The sequence below is a fragment of the Suricata suricatta genome, chromosome 12, assembly GCF_006229205.1.
Source record: "Suricata suricatta isolate VVHF042 chromosome 12, meerkat_22Aug2017_6uvM2_HiC, whole genome shotgun sequence".
NCBI classification, from domain to species: domain Eukaryota; kingdom Metazoa; phylum Chordata; class Mammalia; order Carnivora; family Herpestidae; genus Suricata; species Suricata suricatta.
This window is the reverse complement of record NC_043711.1, coordinates 6,097,178-6,122,758: the sequence shown is the minus strand read 5'-3', so window position 1 is coordinate 6,122,758 and position 25,581 is coordinate 6,097,178. Positions and strand designations below refer to the sequence as shown.

Genomic DNA, 25,581 nt, shown 5'->3' with positions numbered 1-25,581 from the left:
CGGTCAGACCCCAGGGGTTCCCTCTGCCTCCTTCCTGCCCTTTCTGTCCATGTCTCTAGCAGAGACGGGATTCAGGAGGCACTGGCTCCAGGACTGTGGCGGCTTCTGATTGTAACCTCCGTCCCTCCCCTCAGCTGTTCCCAGATTCTGCAGAGGCCCTCAGAGCCCCTAGTCTGGTCCTCCTTCTGAATTCCCGCCTGCCTCCCTTTGACCAAAGAGAGCATTTCCTTGAGGTTTTCAGTTCTAGCCCCAGGATTCCTCTCAAGACAAGCATGCCTTTTCCTCTTCCTTTAATCCCCAGTTCCAGCGTCCACCTGTCTCAAGGAAGGTCTCCTGACCCCACGCCGTGAGGCTGCAGGATTCAGACCTGCAATTTAATAAAAATCCTCCCACCCACACAGTCCTGAGGTGGGGTCCAGCCTTCTTACTACCTCGAGCCCCTTCCTGTCCTGCCCCACGGGTCCCAGGAGCCCTGCCTGGGGACTCCATCTGTTGTTCCCCCTACCCACCGTCCCCAGGCCCGAGAAGGGTGAGGCGGCCACCGGAGTGGATGCCATCTGCACCCTCCACCCTGGCCCCACGGGCCCTGGGCTGGACAGAGAGCGGCTGTACCAGGAGCTGAGCCAGCTGAGCCGTGGTGTCACCAGGCTGGGTCCCTACACCCTGGACCCCGACAGTCTCTACGTCAACGGTGAGGGCTGCCACCTTTGTCTGTGTTTCCCAGGCCCTGCAGCCTCCTCTCCGTTCGTTCCTCCCCCTCCTCACGCTTTCTCCCTCCACCTGGGCAGGTTTCACCCGCAAGACCCGGACCACCACCCCCAGCAGTGAGTATTCAGAGGCCCCACACGTCCCTGCGACCATCGAGGCCCCACCCACCGCCTGCCCTCCGCACCCCTGCTCCATCCCAGCCTTGGGTGAATGGGGACCTATACCCATTAAAGCCCCAGACCTAGGCCCCTGGTCCCTGACGTCTGCAGGATCACCAGGTCCCCACCCCCGGCTTGTCTCCTCCCAGCTTCTGTGGTGACAAGGTCTCCAGCAATGGCGAGGGCTGTGCTGGTCGATGGGTCTCGTCGCCCAGTGGGCTCTGGGCAGCGGACTCTGCTTGAGTTCAGACTTCCGCGGGGGCTCACATCTCCGAGGGCTTGGGGCAAGGTTTTTGTCTCTCTGGACATGTCTTCCTTTTAAGGAATCATAGGTGGGAGGGGCCAGCTGCCGCCTCCTCACAGCCAAGGTGGCTCTTCACGGAGGACCTCTCCCTTCCCCCTCTTTACCTTTCCCTCTCTTTGCAGGTTACACTCCTCCGGCTTCAGCCACCACCCCCAGCAGTGAGTATTTCAGACCTCATGTGCCTGTGACCACCACCCTTTCCCTAAATATAAGAGCTGACCAGCCAGCAAGGCTTCCCTGCTGCTCCCCGCTTCTGGACGGGGAGGGGCCCAGAGGACAATGTCCTCACTCAGGCTAATTGGGCATAGAGACAGGGACAGAATTTATCACAAAAGCAACCACCACTCCCACCGTTCCCATACTGGTGTAGCGCAACTTTGATTTCATCCCTTGTGTTTTTTCCCTCCGCTGTGTGACCTCCGCCTCCTTCTGCACGTCCTCTCTAGCTCCAACCCTCAAGCCCACAAGTAGGAAGGTCCTACTGGTACCAAAATCATTTCTACAAAATCATTCACTCCAGACCACTTCTCTCACTGCTTACTCAGCTTCCCCGAGGAAACTCATCCATTTCCGTGGATTTCAGGGAGGATCTAGCTTCTCAGGGTCCAGCCGCTCAGAATCCAAATCTCAAGTCTAACCTGCTCCATGAAGCAGCTTCTGACCCTTGGTCCACCCACTTCCTGGACATCACCTGGGCCCTTGGTCTCTGACTCTGAAGTCACAATCTTCTCCCAAACTTGCTCCTTTTCCTTATTACCAAAGGCAAGGACACGGGTGTCAACCTTGACCCTCCCTCTCATTCACCTCCCACATCCATCCATCACCAAATCATCTCTCCTCCCTTTGTAACATCTTGCAAGTCCTTTCTCTGCATCCATGTCACTCAGCCTTTATTGAGGCCACGGGCATGTTTCGCTAGGCCTAACGCAGTAGCCTCTTCTCTGGCATCCTACAGTCCCCCCGCACAGCGGCTGCAGGGTCCCTCCCAGCGTACCGCTGTCCTCACGATTCCTGTCTCGTTGACAGTCTTTGGATGACTCCACCTTACCTACAAGTCATGTCCAATGCCCTGCGCTGCATAGTCACTTCCCCCCCCCCCCCCCCCCCCCCCCCCCCCCCCCCCCCCCCCCCCCCCCCCCCCCCCCCCCCGCCTTTCTGGGCTCACAGGGTCCCTCCAGGCTCACGTCTACACTTCCTCCTGGCCATAATGAGCACATTCAAGTCCCCTCAGGGCAGCTGCCCTGTCCTCCTGCCGGGCTTGTACCCAGGCTGATTCTTCTGCTCTAGTGTTCTCCCTCCTACTCAGCTCTTGTTCACCTAACTCTTACTCATGCTTTTGGTCACATCTGAAATGATACTTCCTCCTGGAGGCTGTCCTCAGTCATTTGCTGGGTGCCCCTCTGGAATTGCACAGCCTCCAGGCTCCCCTGAAGCTAAATGGTCTGGCCACTCCCCCGGCCTCAATATTAGGAGCCGACGCCCTATTCATCCTTAGACCTGCAGAGCCCAGCACAGCCTCACACACACTAGACGCCTGAGGCACGCTCACTGAGTGAAATGAGTGAAGGTTCCCAATGTCTTAAGAATCCCATGATGTTCTCTCCTCCAGCTTCTGCAGCCCATGGCTATACTTAGGTGCGCTGCTGGTACCCCACTGGTAGAGCCCCGAGCAACCTCGGTCCTCACCGCGGTCCAAGCTGGTCATTCCTCTCTTCCTCCCTTACTGCAGCCACTGGCCCCGCTCTGGAGTCCTTCACCCTGAACTTCACCATCACCAACCTGCCCTACACCGAGGACATGGGGCGCCCCACTTCCTTGAACTTCAGTTCCACTGAGAGGATCCTCCAGCACCGGGTGAGAGCCCCTCAGTGGCCACCGTCAGTCCCAGCAGACGCCTGCCCACATAGGCCTTCGGCCCTACTGCTCACCCTCCTCTCTTTCCACACCAGCTCAAGCTTCTGCTCAGTAAGACCAGCGTCGGCCCCCTCTACGCTGGCTGCAGACTCGCCTCACTCAGGTGAGACCCCCGGATGGAGGGCGTAGTGGGCCCAGTGGGTCCTCATGCACTGGCCAGCAGGGCGCAGTTCCTGGCATGCCTTTGGCACTGCTGGCCTCCAGCACCCGCCATGACACCTCCTTGCCTTCTTCATGCCCCGGTTGTGGGAATGCTCAAGCCTTAGAAACGAGGCATCATGGGTATACGTATGGGATCCAGATGATCGTTTGTTTTAGATGAAAGCTTTCCTCTTGGAAGAACTGTTCTATCTTGTCTGCCGATTCCAATTAAGGCGTTTTCTGTTCTTAGTTGTGAGGGGGTTGTCTCTAGTTAGAGACACTTAGGAGAGCCCCTCTGGGCTTCAGAGCCAGCCCTTTCTGTGCCCTCTCAGCCTCCTGCCTTCCCCTTTTTGTGTTCCCGATCCAGAAGGCCACCTCCAACAGTATTCCACATCCCCATGTCCTTTCCCCAGGCTTGAGAAGGGCGGAGCAGCCACTGGAGTGGACCTCGTCTGCACCGCCCACTCTGACCCCGTGGGCCCCGGGCTGGACAGAGAGCGGCTGTACTGGGAGCTGAGCCGTGAGACCCAGGGCATCACCCAGCTGGGGTCCTTCACCCTGGACAGGGACAGCCTCTATGTCAACGGTGAGGGGCTGTGCTCTAGCGAGGGTCTCTCTCCCAGCCAGAGTTTTGTGATTCTCTGAAGGAAGCTGTGGTCCATCTCCTTCTCCTCTGGGTCCAGTCTTCATCCCAATGGTGGAGTCATGGGCTTCAGCCACCTTCCATGTCGTTGCTTGGACACCTCCTCCCCAAACACCCATCCTCCGCCTCTCCCTCTCTGCTTTTCCCACAAAGGCCCCTAAATCCTACCTTTCCCTTCCTCCTTTATGGTCGCCCCGACTCTCGCTCACCTCCTCTGGCCTTCTCTCTGCAGGTTACACCTACAGAGCCACAGCCCCACCTACCACTGGTGAGTACCCCTTGCCCTGGTTGCCTGGGTCTCGTCCCCGCGCGGGGATAGGGGAGCAGCTGCTGTCCTCTACCTCCTGCCCTTGAGGACAACGACACCTGGAAAGGCCCCTCACTCATCCCTTCTCTCCCCGGGATCTGGTGGAAATCCCAGCCCAGGGCGAGAGCATCTCACACACAAGGCTGCTCCCCCAACCATTCTGACCCTCACATGGTTTTCGCTCAGATTCTCCTAAAACACTGCCCTGGTACGCTTTATTTTTTTTTTAATTTTTATTTATTTATTTTAAGAGAGAGTGCATGAGCAGGGGAGGGACAGAGAGAGAGAAGAGAGTCCCAAGCAGGCTCTGTGCCATTATTGCAGAGCCTGACTCCAGGCTTGATCCCACAACCTTAAGTCATGACCTGAGCCGAAATCAGGACTCAGATGCTTAACCCACGGAGCCTCACAGGCGCCCCCCTGGTTCTCTTCTCTTATTCTTTCACTCACCTCTCTGCTCTTCTTTCTGAGTGTCTCGACATCAGTCTTGTGCAGTTGGATTTTCAGTGAACACGGCTTGCAGGCACTGTGATGATTACATACTGCATTAGTCAGCTCTGGCTGCCAAAGCCACAGGCCAGGTGGCTCAGAGGACAGAAGCATATTTTCTCACAGCTGGAGCCGGGGGGGTGGGGAGGGTGCCAATAGGCTGGTGTCTCTGGGGCCTCTCTCCCTGGCATGCAGGTGGTGACCTCATAACGGCCTCTTGGCATGGTCACTCCTTTGCACACACCGTCCCCACATCCCTCTGGGCCCCAATCTCCTCCTCTTATACAGACAACAGCCACATTAGATTGGGGCCCACCCCAACAGCCTTGTTTTAACTTAATCACCTCTCTAAAGACCCCGTCTCCAAATACAATCACCCACCGAGGGCCTAGGGATTGGAGCTTCTCAAATTTCGGTGGTTGCAGGGGGAGACACAGTTCATCCCAAAGCACATGCACCTTATCCTTTCATTCTTGCTACACCCATGTGACTTAGCTCTAATTTCCAGAGGAGTAAACCCAACCTCAGAGAGGCTGCCAAGTCACACAGCAGATAAATAATAGAACCAGGAGTTCCTGTGACTCCAAAACCTCACAGTCTCCTTCATCTATCCGTTCACTGTTTTTTCAAAGACACACTGATTTTTGGTGAACAACTGTTGTGTTCAAGTGCATGAGCCAAATTCCCATTGCATCCCCAGAAAACCCTAGAATGAGGACCTTGTAGCTTTTTCAAGAGTTAGTTGCTTGCATCAGAGGTGTGTTTTGGCAACTCTCTCAGACTCTTCTTGGGTCCATCTCTGGTCTTTTACCCCACAGCATCCTTGTTTGCTCCTTCCAACACCAGCAGGTTCTGGGCTCCTCAGGTCCAATGAGAACCATCTTTTCCCAAATGATAGGAGGAAAAAAAGTTAAATTCAGTTCAATTGGCTGTGTTTTATTTATCAGTATCCAATCCTTAGAATAGATTCAGAGGCGTTATAGTCCCAATTCAATGTACATGGAGGGAAGGCAAGATGGATGGGTGGAAGGAAGGAGTGATGAATGGAAGGAGGGGAGGAGAGAAGATGGATGGAAGAAAAGATGAATGGAGGGGAAAAAAGAAGGAGGGAACCTGTCTAAATAGAAGTAATAGATGTGGAAGGAAGCAAATATGGATGGTTAGAAGGAAGAAAAGAAAGGGTAGAGGAAAGAAGCCAGGAAAGGTGCATAGGTGGAAGAAAGAGGAGATAAAAGGAAGGACAGACAGAAGGATGCATAGAAGAAGGTATGAATGGAAAGGAGGAATGATGAGAAGGAGTGATGAAGGAGGGAATGAGGTATGCTAGGGTGGTGGATGGATGGATGGATGGATGAGTGGATGGGTGTAATGGGTGAATGAATGGATGCATGGGTGAATTGATAGATGGATATGGAGGATGGATGGATGGAGAGACGGATGAATGGAGTCACAGATGGATGTCATGGGTGCATGGATGGATGGATAAATTGATGGGTGATTGTCATGTATTCATGGATGGATATCATGGGTGCATAGATAGACAGGTGAGTGGATGGTTGGAGAGATGGAAGAAGGATGGATGGGTGGAGAGGTGGATGGGTATATAGACAGATGGTAGATGAAAGGAAAGAAGGGATGAAAGAGGAAGAAGTAAAGATGGATAGATGGAAGGAAGAAAGGATGAATACATGGATGAATAGAAAGAATGATGGAAGGAAAGAAGAAAGGAGAGATGAAAGGAAGGATAGACAGAAGGAAGCTTGGAAGGAGAGATGAGCAGAAGGGAAGGAGGCAGGGCACCTGGGTGGCTCAGTCAGTTAAGCCTTCAACTTCAGCTCAGGTCATGATCTCACGGTTCATGGGTTCGAGCCCCGCATCAGGCTCTCCGCTGACAGCTCAGAGCCTAGAGCCTGTTTTTGATTCTGTGTGTCTCTCTGCCCCTCCCCTGCTCATGCTCTGTTTCTCTCTGTCTCTCAAAAAAATAAATAACGGTTAAAAATTTTTTTTAAAAAAAGAAGGGAAGAAGGAAAGAGGGGAGGTAAGCTTTTCTTCCAGAGGTTTGTCCTAAACACTTGACCCTGTGCTGCTGACCGCTTTTCTAACCTGGAGTCAAATCACCAGGCCTCTGGTCTTACCTGCATCATATATGTATTTATTATACTGCTCCTGGGGTCTATGCAGGTCTCCCCCACTCTTGACCACTGGGCTGGCTGCATGTGTCTAAGCAAGAGCATGTGCACTAGCAGAAGAGTTCATGGGCAAGGACTTTGGGGTCAGAGAACCTAGGCCCAAACCCAGACTTCCCCTCCCTCCGGCCATGGAACCTTGGGCCAGAGACCATTTCTGTGCTGTGGCTCCTCTTTGGTTAGTGTGGAGAAGTCTAGTGCCCAGTTCATATTCCTCCCGGTACAAAGCCCCATATGTAGTGAGTGATCAGAAAGTACTTGCTTATTTGTCTTCTATAATAAACACTTGAACAGTGTGTACTCCGTGCCCGGCACTGTGCCTACGCACTTTTCAAAACTTGACTTGTTCAAACCTCCTAACAGCTTTTGAAGTGGGGCTCATTATTATCTTACAGATGAGTAAACTGAGGTGCAGAGAGATTGGTTACAGCTGCTAGTTGCTTTTTTTTTTTAAACAACACATAGAAGACTGGCATAACTGCGTGTAAGAGAGACAGAGAGAGAGGAAAAGAGAGAGGCACGGAGAGATAAAGAGCTAGAGATGGGGGAACAGAGAGAGAGTGAAGAAAAATGCCTGGGGTTATCCTTGGTCCCACATCAGCAGGGTAAGTTGAAGCCTTCCCTTCCGGGGAAGAACGAAGCCCCCAGCATTTTCACAGAACGTTCCACCCCTGCACCTGGGTGGAAATACCTTCTCCAGCCCCCAGATCGTTAAGCTTGCCGTCACTGGGTGGGGAGTTGTCTCCATTGACAAGTGACCCTCAGGACTGGGGGGGCCAGGAGGCCCTTGGAAGGCCCACTGTGGGTGGACGTTGGGCACCCGACCTCCCACAAGCCTGGGCTCTCTCTGCACTCACCACAGCTGCAGAGGCCCGTGAGGAGCCGTTCACACTGAACTTCACCATCGACAACCTGCGCTACTCAGCGGACATGGGCCACCCCGGCTCCCTCAAGTTCAACATCACAGACAGCCTCATGCAGCACCTGGTGAGAGACCTACTTCCCCCTCCAGGCCTCCAGGACCCCTCCTAGGGGCTGTCACCACCTCTGACCACACTGGCTCTCTCCTTCCTCTCCAGCTCGGCCCGTTGTTCCAGAGGAGCAGCCTGGGTGCCCGATATGCAGGCTGCAAGGTCACCTCCCTAAGGTGAGAACCCCCAGCCGCCAGGGCCCACCACCAGAGGACAAGGACAGTGGGGGGCACTCCCCGTTGTGGTGGGCTGTCTTGGAGGGTCCTTTTTTGGCATCCATTTTTTAATATTACGTTATTGTTATAATTGTCATAAAATATGTATAGACGCAAAATTAGCCATTGTAACCCTCTTCCAGTGTACATTTCAGTGGCGTCCGTTACATGCATGATGTCGTCACCCACCCCCACCATCTAGTCCTGAAACTCTCCATCACTCTGTACCCATTGGGCTGTTACTTGCACTTTTCTGGGTTGGCGTGCATTCTCTTGGTGTTTACGAAGCCCTTCCCCATCTGTATTCTCATCCCACCGTCATCGGTGGTGTGTCTCCGCTGAGGCGGGGGGGTGGGTGCCCCAGTGACAGGGCAGGCACTGCCCCTGCCCTCACCTGGTGGACGAAGCAGAAACTAAGTAGGAGGATAGATATCTAAAGTGGTAGGGCACCTGGGTGGCTCAGTCGGTTGAGCATCCGGCTTCGGCTCAGGTCATGATCTCACGGTTCGTGGGTTCGAGCCCCGTGTTGGGCTCTGTGCTGACAGCCCAGAGCCTGGAGCCTGCTTTGAATTCTGTGTCTCCCTCTCTCTCTGATCCTCCCCTGTTCATGCTGTCTCTCTCTTTCTCTCAAAAAAAATCCAAAGTGGCTCCAAGTGCAGTAAGGTGAGGAGGAACATTAACACGTAGATATGAGAACGTAGCTTTACCCAGGGCACTCCACCTCTTTGTGGAGGTGATTTTTTCTGAGCTGTGTCCCAGTTGGAAACAAGGACTTGGCCATGAAAACTCTTCCAGGCAGAGGAAACAGCATGGGCAAAGGTCCTGAGGTAGGAATGAACATGGCATGTTCAGTGCTCCGCAAGGAGGCTGGTGTGGCTGGAGCAGAGAGAGAGAGAGAGAGCGAGGGGCAGAGAGAAAGGAGGTGAGTTTCCAGACGTCAGCAGAGTCTTCTCAGGAATTGTTTTTTTTTAATTGTGGTAAAATACACATAACATAAAATTTACCAACTGAATGATTTTCAAGTGTCCAGTTCGGTAGTCTTACGTATATTCATATTGTGCAACCAGAACTTGTAAAACTGAAACTCTACCCACTAATCAACAGCTCTCAGCTTCCCTCTGCCCCCAGATGTTAACAAGCGCCATTCTACTTTCTGTCTCTATGACTTTGACTGCTCAAGGGGGATCGTACGATACTGGTCTTTTATGTGTGGTTTATTTCACTGACCGTAAAGTCCTCACGGCTCACCCATGTTCTAGCAGGTGTCAGAATTTCCTTCCCTTTTAAAGCTGAATAATATTCCACTGCATGAATATATCATAGTTCGTTCATCTTTTCATCAGGACTCTGGGTTTTACATGGAGCAGGCAGTGTGAGAAGCACCCGGGGTTCAGTACGACAGTGAGCTAGACTGTCCTATTTCCTGACCTCACGGAGGCCACTGTCCGGAGGGGACCGGCACAAATAATATACACTCACACTGAGGGCAACCGGGGCTGTGACAGGGAAGCATGAGGTACTGTGGCAGCCAGAGGCCTGACCCAGCCCGGAGGGTTTTTGGAGGAGGAGGAGGTATCTACGTTGGGACCTGAAAGATGACTGGGGAGTTAGCCAGGGAAGGGGAGAAGGGGAGAAGCCTCCAGACAGCAGTCACTGCGTGTGCAAAGGTCCTGGGGTGAGAGAATATGGCCAGGTGGAGACACTGTGAATGGTCCAACAAGGCCGGACCACAGGATCTGAGGTGTGCTGTGACCACGGGAGAGAGAGGGCACATGGGCTGCAGTCCCCAATCCCCAACCTCTCCTTCCTCAGGTCCGTGAAGAATGGCGCCAAGACAAGGGTGGACATCCTCTGTACCTACCGGCAGCGCCCCAGCGGTCCAGGTCTACTTGCCAAACAGGTGTTCCATGAACTGAGCAGGCAGACCCGCGGCATCACCCGGCTGGGCCCCTATTCTCTGGACAAGGACAGCCTCTACCTCAACGGTGCGTGGTGCTCAGCCCACCTCACTGCCTCCCCTCCCCCGTCTCCACCAACGTTTCCATGAACCACAGGCCAGCTCTCTAGGGGAAACCTTGGGACAGACTCAGGTGTGAATCTCAATTCCACAGTTAACCCCCGCCGTCCAACAGTCATTCTGCAAGGCTGTCTTTGATCCCACCTGTTTTACAGATGTAGAAATGGAGGCTCCGAAAGATTCAGTAATTTGTCCAAGTGGGTGTAGGTTGAAAGGGGCGTAGCTGGGCATGAGCCCCAGCAGTCAGCATCCAATGCCTTAAACTCTGAGAAAAGTCTTCCGAGGGGAGACATGGGGAAGGAAAATCCCACATCTGACTCCCGTATCACCTTCTCACCCTTGACCATGGAGGGCCTTCTCTCCGGGGTGGGGCCCCAATGCCGGGAAGTAAGGTAGGCACTCTGAACATCTGTGGGCTCTGAGCTTTGGACATACGGGGCGTCAGCCTAGCATCCAGGAAGGGACAGCATGTAAGAGGATGAGCCTCCTCAGGGTTCTAAGAGGCAGAGCATGGCGGTAGGGAAGTTCATTGGAATAACTCAGCTCTCTCCTCTCTGTTTCCAACATGGAAACGGAGTTTGCAACTCCCACCTTCTCACCACTGTTGCCACATCGGGTGAGCAGCGAGACATCCTGGTCCTTTAATGGCAGGCACATTAGCAAAGAGGGAGATGGTACAGAGAAAGGAAGGGACCTGCCCAGGCCCCCAGTAGGTTGGTGGCCAGTCTGCATCTTCGTGTTCTGAGTTCATATCTATTCCCTTCCCGTGGCCATTGCAGACGCCAGTTTAGGATATTTCCTCCCGTGACCTGCACAATGCTTCCTTTTGTTCAGTCAGTCAGCACTCACCAGCATCTGCTAGAAGTCAGGCACTGTGCCTGGCACCAGGGACACAGACAGGCAACCTGTCCTAACACAAGCTGCGGAGACATTTTGTTCAGTGTTGTATTCCCCAAATGGAACGGGACTTGGCGCATAGTAGGTTCTCAATAGCCATTTGTTGGATGGAGGGACAGTTTGGAGGGAGGACGCAAGGGCAGAGAGCGGGATGGATGGGGGTGTGGGGGGATGAGTGTGTGAACACAAGCGGGATGAGAGTCTCGTGGGAGGTGGCGAGGGAAGGTCATTTCTAACTGGGAGACCGGGAGAACCTTAATGGTGGAGATGACATTTGAGTCTGATCTTAGAAGATGCGTAGACGCTCCCTGGTACATAGAAAGAAAGGCGTCCAGCAGAGCCCCGCATGGACAAAGGCATGGAAGTCTGGGACTGTTCTGATGCCACCTCCCCTTACACGTGACATTTTTGTTTCCAGGTTACAACGAACGTGGTCCAGATGAGCCTCCCACAAGTATGTATCTTTGCACCCAGCACCCATCTTGAGCCAAGCTTTTCTCCTCACTGACAAAGGGAGCTTGCCCCAAACTCAGATTGCTCTCCTGAGTGGGGCCAAGGTGTCAGCGGGATAACTGTTGAGTCCTTGGTCTTTTTTGGACCTGCAGCCATGGTATTGGTTTTCTAACTTCCCACACCCTTCTGGGCTGGAGGACCCCCCCTATAGGGAGGGGGGTTGAGGTCAGATAATGACCTCGTAGTCCATGCCTTCTGGAAACAAAATCTCCTACAAGGGCCACAAAAGGGGCCTTGATATCAAGCTGCAAATTGTGGTGGCCACTTGGTGGTTTGGCCAAATTTTCCCACTCACTTATCCAGTGGTCCCTTCATCTACCTTTTAGCCCATCCATTCTTCCATTCTCCCAGTTCTCTGTCTCTCAGACTTTTCCTTCCCTCCTTCCTTTCTTTTTCCTTCCTTCTTTCTATCCTTCTTTCCCTTTGTCCATCCATCCATTAATCCATCATCCTTCCTTTCCTCCTTCCCTCCATTCTCCATCCATCCATCCTTTCATCTGTCCTTCCAACCATCTGTCTTTCCATCTCTCCTCCCTCCCTCCCTCCCTCCTTCATTCCTCCTCTCCTTCACCCATTCTCCCATCTGTCCATCTTTCATTCTTTTCTTCCTTCCATCCATTCATCCCTCCATCCATCCTTTCTTCCATTTTCCTCCCTCCACCGCTCATTCATTCTATCCTTCATCCATTCTTCTACCCTTCCTCCCTTCTTTCTTCTGTCCCTCCCTCCCTTCCTTCCTCCCTTCTTTCCTTCCTCCTTTCCTTTGATCCATCCATCCATCCATCCTCTGCCTGTTCACTTTTTGTCCTTTCCTCCTTCTGTCCATTCTTCCATCTCTCCAACTTTTCTTGTGTTTATTCTTGCTTTCTCTTTTACCCTCCATTTGTTCATATTTCCTCTGTCCATCCAGGTGTCCCATCTGTCTGTTCTCCTTTCTGCCCATCTGTCTCTCTGTCTTCTTTGCTTAGTCTTTCACTTGCTCACCGAGCCTTACTCTCTTGGGCTCGCTCACCCCCTATGTTCACCCAGCTCCTCCTTCCCTTACTCTCATGCATGGCGCACCTGTGAATGCTTGTCCTGGGGCGACCACTGCTGGAGCCCAGGCAGACTTGGGGAGCTTCTCCCACTGTGTGGGGAGCTCCGCCCCTTCCTGATAACTGCCCTTTCCACAGCTCCTGAGGCAACCACCACAGTCCTGCCTAGTTCAGCATCACCTGTGCAACCAGAAGCCACCACAGGTATCTGGGGGACCCCTTTTTCTTCCCAAGGGAAACTCTCCAGCCCCCCACCTCTACCAGCCAGTGGAAACACAGGGGCTAAGAAGCCAGAGTGTAAAATTCTGGTTTAGGAGAGGCATGCCAATCACGAAGATTATACTGACAATTCAATCTAATGCATACCCTTATGGCCCCATGGTATTGTGAGATCAACAGACCATTATAACACAACATGAGATGTTTTGGGGGAAGTATCTGGCATAATTTCGAAAGGAAGGGCTTTCTGGAGAAATTTTCACCCAGAGTCTTTAAGAATGAGTACGAGTCATCCAGGCAAATAGGGGGTGAAGAGTTTTCCTGGTGTAGGGGATTCAACGAGCAAAGCCTCGGTGGCCAAAAACAGCATAGTATATGCACAGAGCTGAGAGGGATTTAGTTTGCATGCAGCATAAAGCTTAACCTGGAGTAGATGGAGAAGTGAAGCTGAAACATTGGCAAAAATTATTGGGAGGGGCCTTGAGTGCCAGGTCAAGAAGCTTGAATTTAACACTGAAGGCCAAAGGAAGCCACGGGCGGTGGTGACTCTACTGAGGTTTTCACTTAAGAAAATCATCTAGGGTCTAGTCAGTGAAGCATCTGACTCTTGATTTCAGCTCAGGTCATAAACTCACAGTTCATGGGATCGAGCCCTGCATCTGTGCTGTCAGCACAGAGCCTGCTTAGGATTCTCTCTCCCTCTCTCTCTGTCCCTCCCCCATGCACTTGCTCTCGCTCTCTTTCTCTCTCTCTCTCTCTCTCTCTCTCTCTCTCTCTCTCTCTCTCTTTCTCTCTTTCTCTCTATCAAAATAAATAAACAACCGACAAGTACCCCACTCAGTTAAGCATTCAACTTTGGCTCTGGTCATGATCTTGTGATTCATGAGTTCAAGCCCCACATTAGCTCTGTGCTGGTAGCTCAGGGCCTGGAGCCTGCTTCAGATTCTGTGTCTCCCTCTTTCTCTGCCTCTCCCCTGCTCATGCTCTGTCTGTCTCTCTAAAAAATAAGTAAACATTAAAAAGTAAATTAAAACCTAAAAATTTTAAAAAATCTGCTAGAGTTGAGTGTAGAGAACATTCTTTAGATGGGGCATCCCATAAGTCTGCTGGGGTGTCGGTCCAGGTGAGGGAGGACAAGACTTGAACTGGACCAGCATGGAGAGCTAGGGTGTGTGTGAGGACCATTCTGCAAATGGGAAAGGCGTTACTTGGAGGGGAGGAAGGAGGGCTAAGCACCATGCTGGCTTTGACTTGGGTGACCACATGGCGGATGGTGGTGACCCTGGGAGAGAAGATGGCAGAGTTCTCTGATTTGGCCTCAGGCCAGCAGTCAGCAGTGACCATCTGTCCCCCTCTCTTCCTGTAGCTGTGGGACACAACCTGAAGACCTTCACCCTCAACTTCACCATCTCCAACCTCCAGTATTCAACAGACATGACCAACAGCTCAGCCATGTTCAACTCCACCCATAGGACCCTGCAGCGCCTGGTGAGACCCTGCTCCTAGCAGCTCCTAGTGGGATAAATCCCACTCTTGTCCCTCCTGCTCATCCCCCTCCTCCTTCCTCCCCAGCTTGGATCCTTGTTCCAGAAGAGCAGCCTGGGCCCCTTCTATTCGGGCTGCAGACTAATCTCCCTCAGGTAGGACTTCCTCCTGAGCATTTGCCGGTGGTGACCACCTTGGTGACTTTCAGTCTTCCCAATGGCCTCCCATTTGCCCCTCCCTCCCTCCTCGTGGCCCCCATACTGAGGTTTCAGAACCTCTATTTAGAGTTCCCATACCTCTGTCTCCCCAGGCCTGAGAAGGATGGGGTAGCCACTCATGTTGACACCATCTGCACCTACCACCATGACCCCATGGGCCACGGGCTGGACAAGGAGCAGCTTTCCTGGGAGCTACACCAGCTGACCCATGGTGTCACGCAGATGGGCATCTATACGCTGGTCAGGGACAGCCTCTTCATCGATGGTGAGCGATTTACAGTGATCATTATTTGTCTCCGCTCTGTTTTACTTCCTCTTTAACAAGTCAGCCCAAGCTCTGATTGGAGGAGACCCTCCCCAGACTCTCCCCGGAGAGAGCTCTTAGACTGTCTTCAAGTAAATGGCATGAAATTCTTTGACCAAGTCAATATAAATAGTTTTAATTTGAACTCCAAATCTCTGACTCGTGGATCTCTTAGGACAGGAGTTCTTCTAGGTGAGGTTCCTCTGTGCCAGGGGTTCTCATCCGGGGGCGATTCTGCCCCTCAGGAAACACTTGGCAATGTCTGGAGATGGTGTGACTGCCACAGCGGGGTGAGGGGGCAGGGGGAGGGTGCTACTGGCATCTGGGGGCTCAAGGCCAGGGGCGTTGCCAATGTCCTCCAATGAACAGGGGTCCCCACTGCCGGGATTTACATAGCTCCAAATATCAGTAGTTCTGAGGATGAGAAGCCCTGTTCTACATGGTCCTGTGGTTCCCAGACGGGCAGCGGGCCAACTTATCACACGTTGTCACAATTATGCAATTATCCAGCTCTACGAAATCAAGGTCTTGTAATCTGGTGCTGCGTGCTCAGTTCTTTGTGTCAGTACCCGTCATCTCCGATGCGTGAGTAAATGAGTGAACAAAGGGGAGATGAGGATCTCCGCCCCCATAACGGGGGACCCCCTGCGGTTCACACTCACTCATTCAACAGCCGCATATAGGATACCATTCCACCCCAAGCCATGTGCTGGATACGGAGATGGAACACAGTTTCTCTCTCTGAAAAACTAATAATCAAGAGAATGAGTATTACTTAGGGACACACAGAAAAGGCAGAGATGCTGCTATTAACAGGGAAGCACACGGGGGGGAGGGGGGCGCAAGTCAAGGAGGCCTTCCTGGAAGAGGATATTATGTACCCAGCACTGTAGTAGGTACTGGGACATGGCAGGGACAAGACGGATGGGTCCCTGCTCTCCTGGGGTTCCATCTCATTGAGGTCCTGAAACGTGTGTAGGAGATTTCCAGAAAAACAAGAGGATTAAAAATGTTCCAGGAAACTGAGGGCTGATGGGGGAGGGGGAGGAGGGAAGGGGGGGATGGGCATGGGGGAGGGCGCCTGCTGGGATGAGCACTGGGTGTTATATGGAAACCAACTTGACAATAAACTATAAAAGAAAAGAAAACAAAACAACAATGAAAAAGAAGTTAGCTAACACAAAACAAAACAAATCACAGTATCTGCAAAGCAAGCAGAAAGATAATAATAAATATAAGGGCAGAAAACATGAAATAGAAAACAAATAAATAAAAATTTTAAATCAATAGTTGTTTCAGAGAAAAAGTCATTGAACAAAAGAGGAAGAACATAGTTTTATTTGACAGATGTTTGCTTTATGATATAATGTTTTATGCATTTTTCTGCATTTATTTTACAATAAAATGCTTTAAAAAGAAAAAAGAAAACAGAAAATATCCCAGGAAGCAGGCATTGCATAGGCACAAGCAGAAAAGCTGCGCTTAGGAGAATCCCTGTAAAATTCCAGTTTTCCCCCTCTTCGGGGTGACTTTCCACTAGGAAGCCGCAGCGCGTGGGCCTGAATGTGGCTGATGGTGACAGCAGTCATCGAGCCCCTCTCTCTGTTCAAGGTTAAGAGTCCCCACCTCTCTTCTCTTCCTCTCGTTGGCTGCAGGCTATGCGCCCCAGAATTTATCTGTCCAGAATGAGTATCAGCTAGATTTCCGCATCATCAACTGGAACCTCAGCAACTCAGACCCCGCGTCCTTGGAGTACGCAGCCCTGCTGGGGGACATCCGGGACAAGGTGGTGTCTCTCTCACCTTCCCATCTCTCCCTACCCTGGGCGCTCCCCTCCCTGCCCCCCCCCCATGCCTCTCTCTGACTCACATCCATTAAGTGCTCCAACTCTTCACTCTCCCTAATGTGTTCTGGGTTTTCTCACTTTCCAAAGTGGTCTCTGACTGCCTTCCCCATTTCCCAGATGAGCACACCAAGGCTCAGAAAGGGTGTGTCTAAGATCACATGGTGGGTTAAGGGGCAGAGCCAGGATTGGAACTCAGGCCTCCTCTGTCCCAAGGCCTGTGTTTCTTCCCGGACTCCAGAAGCTCCCTCCAGCCTCAGGAGATCTCCATCTTACCCTTTATTGCAGGTCACCAAACTCTACAGAGGCAGCCAGCTCCAGGACATATTCCGCTCCTGCCTGGTCACCGACTTGACGTAAGCTGGCAGCTTGTGGCCCTGGGCTGCCATCCTGGCACAGTCCTTGAGCTGGAAGTCACTGACACGGTGCCCAGACACTCCCACGTCCCTGTCAGTTAATCCTACCATCTCCTTTCATAGGTCTTCAGTTGGGGGAGCAGGGTGAGAGACGGGGAAAGGATTAACTTCCCAAGGCCACCAACTCCATTATCCAACACCTTCTCCTTTCTGGATACTTTCAACTACTATCAGCCCAATAATAACATTTCCTATGGCCACACCTCTGCTGAGCACTTTCATGCACGGTCAGCTCATGCCCCTATGAGACGGATACTATCTGTGATCATCTCCGTTGTTCAGATGGGAAACCGAGGCTCGGAGAAGCAAAGTGAATAGCCCAAGAATTGCCCACGGTGGATTTTAACCCAAGTCTGTGAGGGATGGGTGGAGGAGCTGAGCCATCTACACTGGGGAACGGGACGATCACGCGACACAGTGTCCACATTGGGTGTTCCCAAACTTCAGCTCCTTTGGCCTTAAGATGGGGATAATTTTAATAACACCTTCCACCAGAGTGATGGTGAGGGGATGTGTATTCACTTCCTAGGGGTGCTCAATAGATGTTCATTAGTTTTATAGTTATTTGTTCTATTCCCAACTCCTGGAAACTTTGTATTTTTGGTCAGGGTCTCCTCTCTAGCCCGAGGGAAGAGGAAGCCAGATAATCCCTTACTTCCTGCCCATAGGTGTTTGGCTTTGTAAGACAGGAACTCCGGAGACACTGCTGGTGTTGGGTGCTGGCTGAGATCCATGGTCTCTGTCCCTAGGTTGGACTCCATGTTGGTCACCATCAAGGCTCTGTTCTCTTCCAATGTGGACCCCAGTGTGGTCAAGCAAGTCTTCCTAGACAAGACGCTGAATGCCTCATCCCACTGGCTAGGTGCCACCTATCAGCTGGCGGATTTGCATGTGACAGGTGTGAGATTGGGGGTTGGTTTCATGGCTTGAGGAGATGGGGCTAGGAGGAAGGATGGGGCTTCTCAGGAGCAGTGGAATGGATGGAGACTCTAGAGGGAAAAGGGGGTCTTCCTGGAGGCCCATGTTGATGGACCGTGGCCATGGGTCATCCCAACGGGAGGTAGGAAGAAAACATGTACCAGTTGCGCCCAAGGGAATGGTTATTTTTACATGCATGTATTTCTAACCCAAAGTGTGGACTATCCTGAGTTGCCTTCTTAGGCTCTCCATGTATGAGTCATGCATTGATTGACTGAAGAACTCATTCATTCATTCATTCATTCATTCAACAAATATGTCATGAAAGTAAATCGGTGCTGATGATGCACTGTGTTAACTGCTGTAATCAGGTAATTTCAAGAGCCTGTGGGGTCTTGTATATAGACAAGGCGCCGAATGCCTCATCCCACTTGTCCGTATAGAAGATAAAACCCTTGGGGAGGCTGTAAGGAGTTTGGTGTAGCTGGGGCAAACACTTCGGCGTGAGAGGAGCGACAGGTAAGGCTCTGGACACAGGCGGGGACTTTCCTGGGCACCAGAATGGTTTGCAGAGCACCACAACACGGAGTTCTGCTCTAGAAAGCTCATCTTCTGGGTTCTGTGTAGAGAGCGGACTGGGAGGGGGAGAAGCCCAGAGGAGCCTGGGTCAGCCACGGCGGATGGCAGATGTCCCCTGAGGTGATCAGCACCTACACCCGCCGTCTATGCCCCAGACAGTCCGGTCTCGTCTTCCCCACTGACCAGCGGGCTCTCATAATGCTCGAGGGAGAGCTGGATGGAGAGAGAGATCAGCGGATTCACAGTGGCCAGGTAGAGAGAGATCTTAGGTATCCCACCTTTGAAAGTCCAGCTCAGGTCACATTGCCAGGAGTGAGTAGCCCAGCTGGAGCAGCTTCTTTGCCAAAATCTTCCTCTGATGGGGACTTTTACGCCTTCTTTTTGTTATAGAAGTGGAGTCATCAGTTCATCTACCAACAGACAAACCCACAAGCAGTCCCGGCTCTCAGCACTTCCGGCTCAATTTCACTGTCACCAACCTACTCTATTCCCAGGACTTAGCCCAGCCCGGCACCACCACGCACCAGCGGAACAAGAGAAGCATTGAGAATGCGGTGAGGCTGGGGTGTGTTCCCGTGTAGACGCGGACCTGTGGACGCGCGTAGCCAGAGGGGGCCTTTTCACAACAGTTCATGCAGACAGCTTCTTTTGCCCATTCCCAAATTAGGAAACAAGCACAGAGAGGTTGAGTAGCTGGTCCGGGGTCACACAGTAAAGCCACACCCTGGGATGGGACGTCCTTTGGTGTGCATACCTGGGCTAGTATTTGTTGAGATAAACAATCGATGGGGAAGTATTCTCAGTGGCTAGAGATCCTCAGATGCCGCTGCGTCTGGGATTCTGATCAAGGGAACATCGCCCTGTTTTTCAGCTCAACCAGCTCTTCCGAAACAGCAGCATCAAGAGTTATTTCTCTGACTGTCAAGTTTTAGCCTTCAGGTGAGTTCCAACTCAGGACCTAATCACTCCGGAGCCTCCCACAGTCCTTTAAGTAAAAGTGTCCCCGCCTCATGGTCTCGGTTTCTAGCTCTTACGGAAGCTAGCCCTAGGAGTATAAAGCTGTTACCTAAAAACCAGCTTGTTCTACTGGCTTAGAAACTCAAGAGTGCCAGTGCAGTAGACCTCAGTAGACATGAAGGTGCCTCGTGCTGGGAGCCGTGGAATATGGAGTGTAGCATCTATGCCTTACGAAATCAGCTGTTGGGAGTCAGGATCCATAGAAGATGAGGGTGGCTAGAACCAGAGGACTTGGAATCCAGTGGTCTAACTGTGTTACTCAGTAGTATAGCCACTAATCACATGAGGCCATTGAAAATTATACATCGGCTGAGATATGGTTCACCTATAAAACGCACCCTTGTGAAGTGTACAATTTAGTGGTACAGCCATCCCACTATCTAATGGTGGAACATTAAAAAAAAAAATCCTGTCCCCATTAGCAGTTGCTGCCTACTTTTCCCTGAGCCCCATCCCCTAGCAAACAATAATCTACCCTCTGTCTCTCTGGATTTGCCTATTCTGAACATTCCATTTAAATGGGTCAGTACATTATGTGGTCTTTTGTGACTGACTCCTTTCACTGAGCATCGTGTTTTCGAGGTTCATCCATGTTACAGCACGTATAGGTACCCCATTCCTTCTTTTGTGATGGAATGTTCTGTTGTATGGCTACACCACCTTTCATTTATCCATCCATTCATTGATGGACACTGGGTTGTCTCCCCTTTTGCCTAGTATGAATAGTGACCCCTGGAAATGAAAAACTCATGTAAGTCTTGATATCAATTTGACTTTTCAGTTGTCTTGGGCATATACACAGAACTGGCATTGTAGGGTCACGTGGTGATTCCATGCTCACTTCTGAGGAACTAGTGAACTGTTGGCCACACAGGCTCTAACGTTTACCGTTCCCACCAACAATAGATGAGGGTTCCAAATTGTCCGTGAGTTTATGTATTTTAAATTTTCTCTCAACATGTTTTGTAGTTTTCAGTGTACAAATCTCAAAATGCTTTTGTTAAATTTATTCCTACTTTTTTTGTATTTTGTTCTTTGATGCTATTATTATAAATGGAACTGTTTTATTGATTTCATTTTAAGAATGTTTAAAAATTTTTTTTTAATGTTTTATTTATTTTTGAAAGAGAGAAACAGCATGAGCAGGGGAGGGTCAGAGAGAGAGGGAGACACAGAATCTGAAGACAGGTTCCAGGCTCTGAGCTAGCTGTCAGCACAGAGCCCGATGCGGGGCTCGAACCCACAAACTGTGAGATCATGACCTGAGCCGAAGCAGACGCTTAACCGACTGAGCCACCCAGGAGCCCCCATTTTAAGAATGTTAATTGTTAGTGTATATAAATACAATTGATTTTTGTATATTGGTCTTATATCCGACATCCATGCTAAACTAATAGTTTTTAGCTGTGTGTGCCTGTGTCCGGCTGTGTGTATTAGGATTTTCTATTTAATAACATGTCATCTGCAAATGGAGATAATTCTGCATCTTTCAGTCTGATCTGAATACTTATTATTTCTTTGTCTTGCCTAATTGTTTTATTAGAATTACATCTGTTAAAATGTAAATAGGACACAAAATGAGGGAAGACAGCACTGTCTTGTCCCTGGTCTTAGGAGAAAAGTTTTAGTCTTTCACCATTGAGTATGAATTAATCTGAAGGTTTTTCACAGATGTTATTTTTCAGGTTGAGCAACTTTCTATTCCTAGTTTGTTGATTTTTTTTTAATCATAAAGGATGTTGTATTTTCTCATATTCTGCTTTTGGATGTGTCTGAGATTGTGTGGTATTTGTCCTTTATTTTTTTTAGTGGTTTTTTTTTTTCATATAGTTTATTGTCAAGTTGGTTTCCATATATTGTCCTTTATTAATATGCCCTATTCCACTGACAATTTTTTAAGATATTAACCTAGCCTTTTAGCTAGAGGTGAGAGATTAAGGCAGAGTCCAATATTTCCTAGGTATTCACACAGCTCCAGACACGTGTGACTTCCTAGATCCCCACAAACACAGTGGAGCTTTTCAAAACCCCACAGGGACATCTCATTCCCTACTTTTTATTTTCCCATAATATTTTATTGTCAAATTGTTTTCCATACAACACCCAGTGCTCTTCCCCATAAGTGCCCTCCTCCATTACCACCACCTCCCTTCCCCCTCCCCCCCTTCAACCTTCGGTTCATTTTCAGTATTCAATAGTCTCTCAAGTTTTGCATCCCTCTCTCCCCAACTCTCTCTCCCTCCTCCGCTCCCCCTGGTTCTCCATTAGGAAAACAGGAGAGATCATTCCCTACTTTTTATGCAAACGTTTTCAGCTCACCTTTCGTCTGCCCAATACTGTTACTTTGCTGTTACTTCCTCAGGCAGCTGCCGAAATAAATAATTATCACTGATTGTTTGGGGAGCAAGTACCCTGGGGATGCTTTCCTCACTGAAAAAACTCTGAGTTGAATAAAGTCAAGTCCTGAAAATGGGGCTTTTTAAAAGGAATCTCCAGACAGGTCAAATATTGAAAATTCAAAGGGCATGTGTCTTTTTTGGGAATTCCAAACAGATTATAGCTGCTAGGCTGCAGGTTTCCACAGCTACTGTGGCTTTCAAACTGCTGGTTTTCTTTTTTTTATTATTTTTTTGTGCTTTTTATTTATTTTTAAGAGACAGAGAGAGACAGTGCAAGCAGGGGAGGGTCAGAGAGAGAGGGAGACACAGAATCTGAAGCAATCTCCAGGCTCTGAGCTGTCAGCACAGAGCCTGACGCAGGGCTCATACCCACAACTGTGAGATCATGACCTGAGCTGAAGTTGGAAGCTTAACCGACTGAGCCACCCAGGTGCCCCTCAAATTGCTGGTTTTCAAAGTTTCTGGGGATATTGTGAGAGCAGCCTGGGAATAATGCAGGATCCAAAGCCACAAAGCTAGCTCCTTTTACCAAGATTCAGCCATTTTTTTTCCCTCAACGAAATGATCTTCAGATTATTACAAACCTTTGGTTACTTTCTAGACTTCCAAAAAATGTTGATTTTGACCATTCTTGCCAGTGTTCTCAACGATTTTATGCATTTTTGGAAGTCCTTTATCCCAACATTTCAAATGTGTTCTCCCCGTGGCTATTTATTTATAAACAAATTAAATTACATTAAATGAGATACTCAGTTCCTCACCCATGGTAGCATATTTTAAGCGTTCAACAACAGCATGGGAATAATAATGACTGTATTCTGATATTGTAGGCACAAATGTTTGTATCGTTGCAGGAAGTCCCTTTGGGCACAGCTCCCTTCTAGAAGCAGGGTAGAACTCAAGATGCCCTTGTTCACCCCTTTGCCCTTCCAGGTCTGTCCCCGACAGCAGCCACACTGGGGTGGACTCCCTGTGTGACTTTTCGCCACTGGCTCGGAGACTGGACAGAATTGCCATCTATGAGGAGTTCTTGAGGCTGACCCTAAACGGTACCCAGCTGCAGAATTTTACCCTGGACAGAAACAGTGTCCTTGTGGATGGTAAGGCTTCCTGGTCACTGGGGCAGGAATGGTTCCAACTTCCACAGAGGGGGCCTTTCCTGAGAATCTGGAGACCTGGGGGTGCATCAGCATTAACCTTTTCTTAGGCGGGCGGGGGGCGGGGGAAGCGTAGTCTCCCAGACTTTATCCGCCATTGAAGGAGGGAAAAGGACACCCAGTGGGCTATTGGAGACCCTGGCCCTTTCAGAGATAGCTCTGTGACTTCAGCCTGGTCACTTCCCTTCTCTGGATCTTGTTTCTCATCTCTGTACTGAAAGTCACTTGGCCAGACAGTTAGCTGTGTGTGAGCCAGGCTTGATGGGCATAGGGGACGGACCTCTTTTCTTCCTGACAGGTTGTATGAAAACAGGCAGTGGACCGGACGTGGCCCACAGGCTATTTGCCAAGTTCCGCTCTAGCTCAGCACCATGCAGGAGGACTTTCTGCAGTGATGGAATGTTCTACATGTGTGCTGTCTAGTACAGGGGACATATGTGACTATTGAGGACTTGAAGTCTGGCTAACGTGACTGGCTTTTACAGTTACTGACTTTTAATGTTACCATGGTACCAGATTTTTAATTTTAGTTCATTAAAATAATTTTTTATTTTAGTTAACTAATATACCTTGCAGTATTGGTTTCGGAAGTAGAATTCAGAGGTTCATCACTTACATACAACACCCAGTGCTCATTACAGAAAGTGCCCTTCTTAATACCTATCACCCATCTAGCCCATCCCCCACCCGCTTCCCTCCCACAACCCTTAGTCTGTTCTCTATCGTTAAGAGTCTCTTGTGGTTTATTGGAAAAAAGAAAAAAAAGAGAAAAATTAAAATTATTCTTAATTTAAGAAGCCACTTGTAGGTGCTCTGTATTGGACAGCACATCTATAAGAAGTTGGCTGGGGTGGGGGTCCTGAAACCCTCCCCCATGCCTGGTGGGTCCCTATGTGTCCCTACCCCCATGGGGTTTATGTTGCAGTTGGCAATACCAACAATAGGCAATTGAAAATTATAAATTATTTGATATGAAATAATCCATCCTTGGGATTGGTAATCAGAGAGGACTTCCTGGAGGAAATTACAATGCAGGTGGATCCTGTAAAGTAAGTATAAAGCAGCTTGGAAAAGGAGAAGGGGGTGGATGTGTTTCTAGACAGAGAAGAGAGTGTTTGAGTGGGAATTTACAGATTTAGAGAGATCCCTTGGGCTTTGTCAACTCTGATGACCCATTCTCCCCCAAACTATCATAAGACCGCCCAGCCCAATTTCAGTCCTCCTTGTCCACTGGTGTGCGTTTGATTTAATTAACTGCACTCCTGTAGTGTGATAATAGCCTTGGGTTATGTAGCATTTTTAGAGAAAAATGGGTGAACATCGTAATTTCTACTTCAACATGTCAGTGAAAATATGAAGCAAGGGTGGTGAGTGCTACTAATTTGTACATTGGATCAAATATTGTTTTAATTGGTTGAAACACACACTGTTAAACTTAGAGGATGTGTGTTTATATTATTATTCTGTTTTCCTGTGCACTTGAAAAGTTTTATCTAAAAAGCATGAAACAACAGGGCACCTGGGTGGGTCAAGTCGGTTAAGCGTCTGACTTTGGCTCAGGTCATGATCTCACAGTTCATGGGTTCGAGCCCCATGTCAGAGCCTGGAGCCTGTTCTGGATTCTGTGTGTGTCTCTCTCTCCCTCCCTGTCCCTCCCCTGCTCACACTCTGTCTCTCTCTCTCTCTCTCAAAAATAAATAAACATTAAAAAAATGTTTTAAAGCATGAAACAAGCTCATGTGCTCTCTCCATTTCATTCACTTTCAGGATATTCTCCCAGCAGAAATGATGTCTTGACTGAGAATTCGGGTAAGCCTCAAAGAAGCCCCAACCCGGATTGGGGAGGGAATGTCTTGATGCTGCACCTGGTCAAAGAGACCCATGTACCCAGAGTCTTAGGTGATGATGAACGCTAGCCAAGGCATGTCAGAGACTGTTAGGCACAACGAAAGGACAGCAGGAGCCCTGGGAAATGACAGGAGGAGGCTAACACCAGCACTTCTCTCCCCAGACCTCCCCTTCTGGGCCATCATCCTCATTTGCTTGGCAGGACTCCTGGTCCTCATCACATGCCTGGTCTGCTGCTTCCTGGTGAGTCAGAGAGGGGCACCTGTCATTTCATTACTGGGTTGTAAGAGTTCTTCATATTTGATAATTACATGTCATTTGCTGGGAAGATATATTGTGGATTTTTCTCCCAGTCTGTGTGTGGCTTGCTCCTTCCTTTTTTCTTTTAATGTTTTTTATTATTATTTATTATTGAGAGAGTTAGAGAGACAGAGCATGAGTGGCAGAGGGGCAGAGAGAGAGCGAGACACAGAATCTGAAGCAGGCTCCAGGCTCTGAGCTGTCAGCACAGAGCCTAATGTGGGGCTCCAACCGGTGAACCACAAGACATGACCGGAGCCAAAGTTTGACACCTGACCAACTGAGCCACCCAGGCGCCCCAACTTTTTCCTTTTTTAAAACAACATTAGTCATTAGGGAAATGTAAGTGAAAGTCATAATGAGATATTGTGACACACAAGG

The 25,581-nt window shown here is 49.9% G+C and overlaps 1 protein-coding gene across 1 annotated transcript in view; it reads left to right on the top strand.

Moving 5' to 3' along the window:
• MUC16 (mucin 16, cell surface associated) overlaps window positions 1-25,581 on the top strand; it is a 78,949-nt gene that overhangs the window by 51,241 nt on the left and 2,127 nt on the right. The window contains 23 exon segments of the mRNA XM_029916526.1: window positions 519-691; window positions 789-824; window positions 1,293-1,328; window positions 2,900-3,024; window positions 3,120-3,187; window positions 3,639-3,811; window positions 4,101-4,136; window positions 7,713-7,855; window positions 7,858-7,997; window positions 9,849-10,021; window positions 11,369-11,404; window positions 12,636-12,701; window positions 14,083-14,204; window positions 14,289-14,356; window positions 14,512-14,684; window positions 16,379-16,509; window positions 16,855-16,922; window positions 17,732-17,880; window positions 18,870-19,033; window positions 19,351-19,418; window positions 22,829-22,995; window positions 24,820-24,861; window positions 25,064-25,143. Coding sequence (XP_029772386.1) covers window positions 519-691; window positions 789-824; window positions 1,293-1,328; window positions 2,900-3,024; window positions 3,120-3,187; window positions 3,639-3,811; window positions 4,101-4,136; window positions 7,713-7,855; window positions 7,858-7,997; window positions 9,849-10,021; window positions 11,369-11,404; window positions 12,636-12,701; window positions 14,083-14,204; window positions 14,289-14,356; window positions 14,512-14,684; window positions 16,379-16,509; window positions 16,855-16,922; window positions 17,732-17,880; window positions 18,870-19,033; window positions 19,351-19,418; window positions 22,829-22,995; window positions 24,820-24,861; window positions 25,064-25,143 — 2,437 coding nt within the window.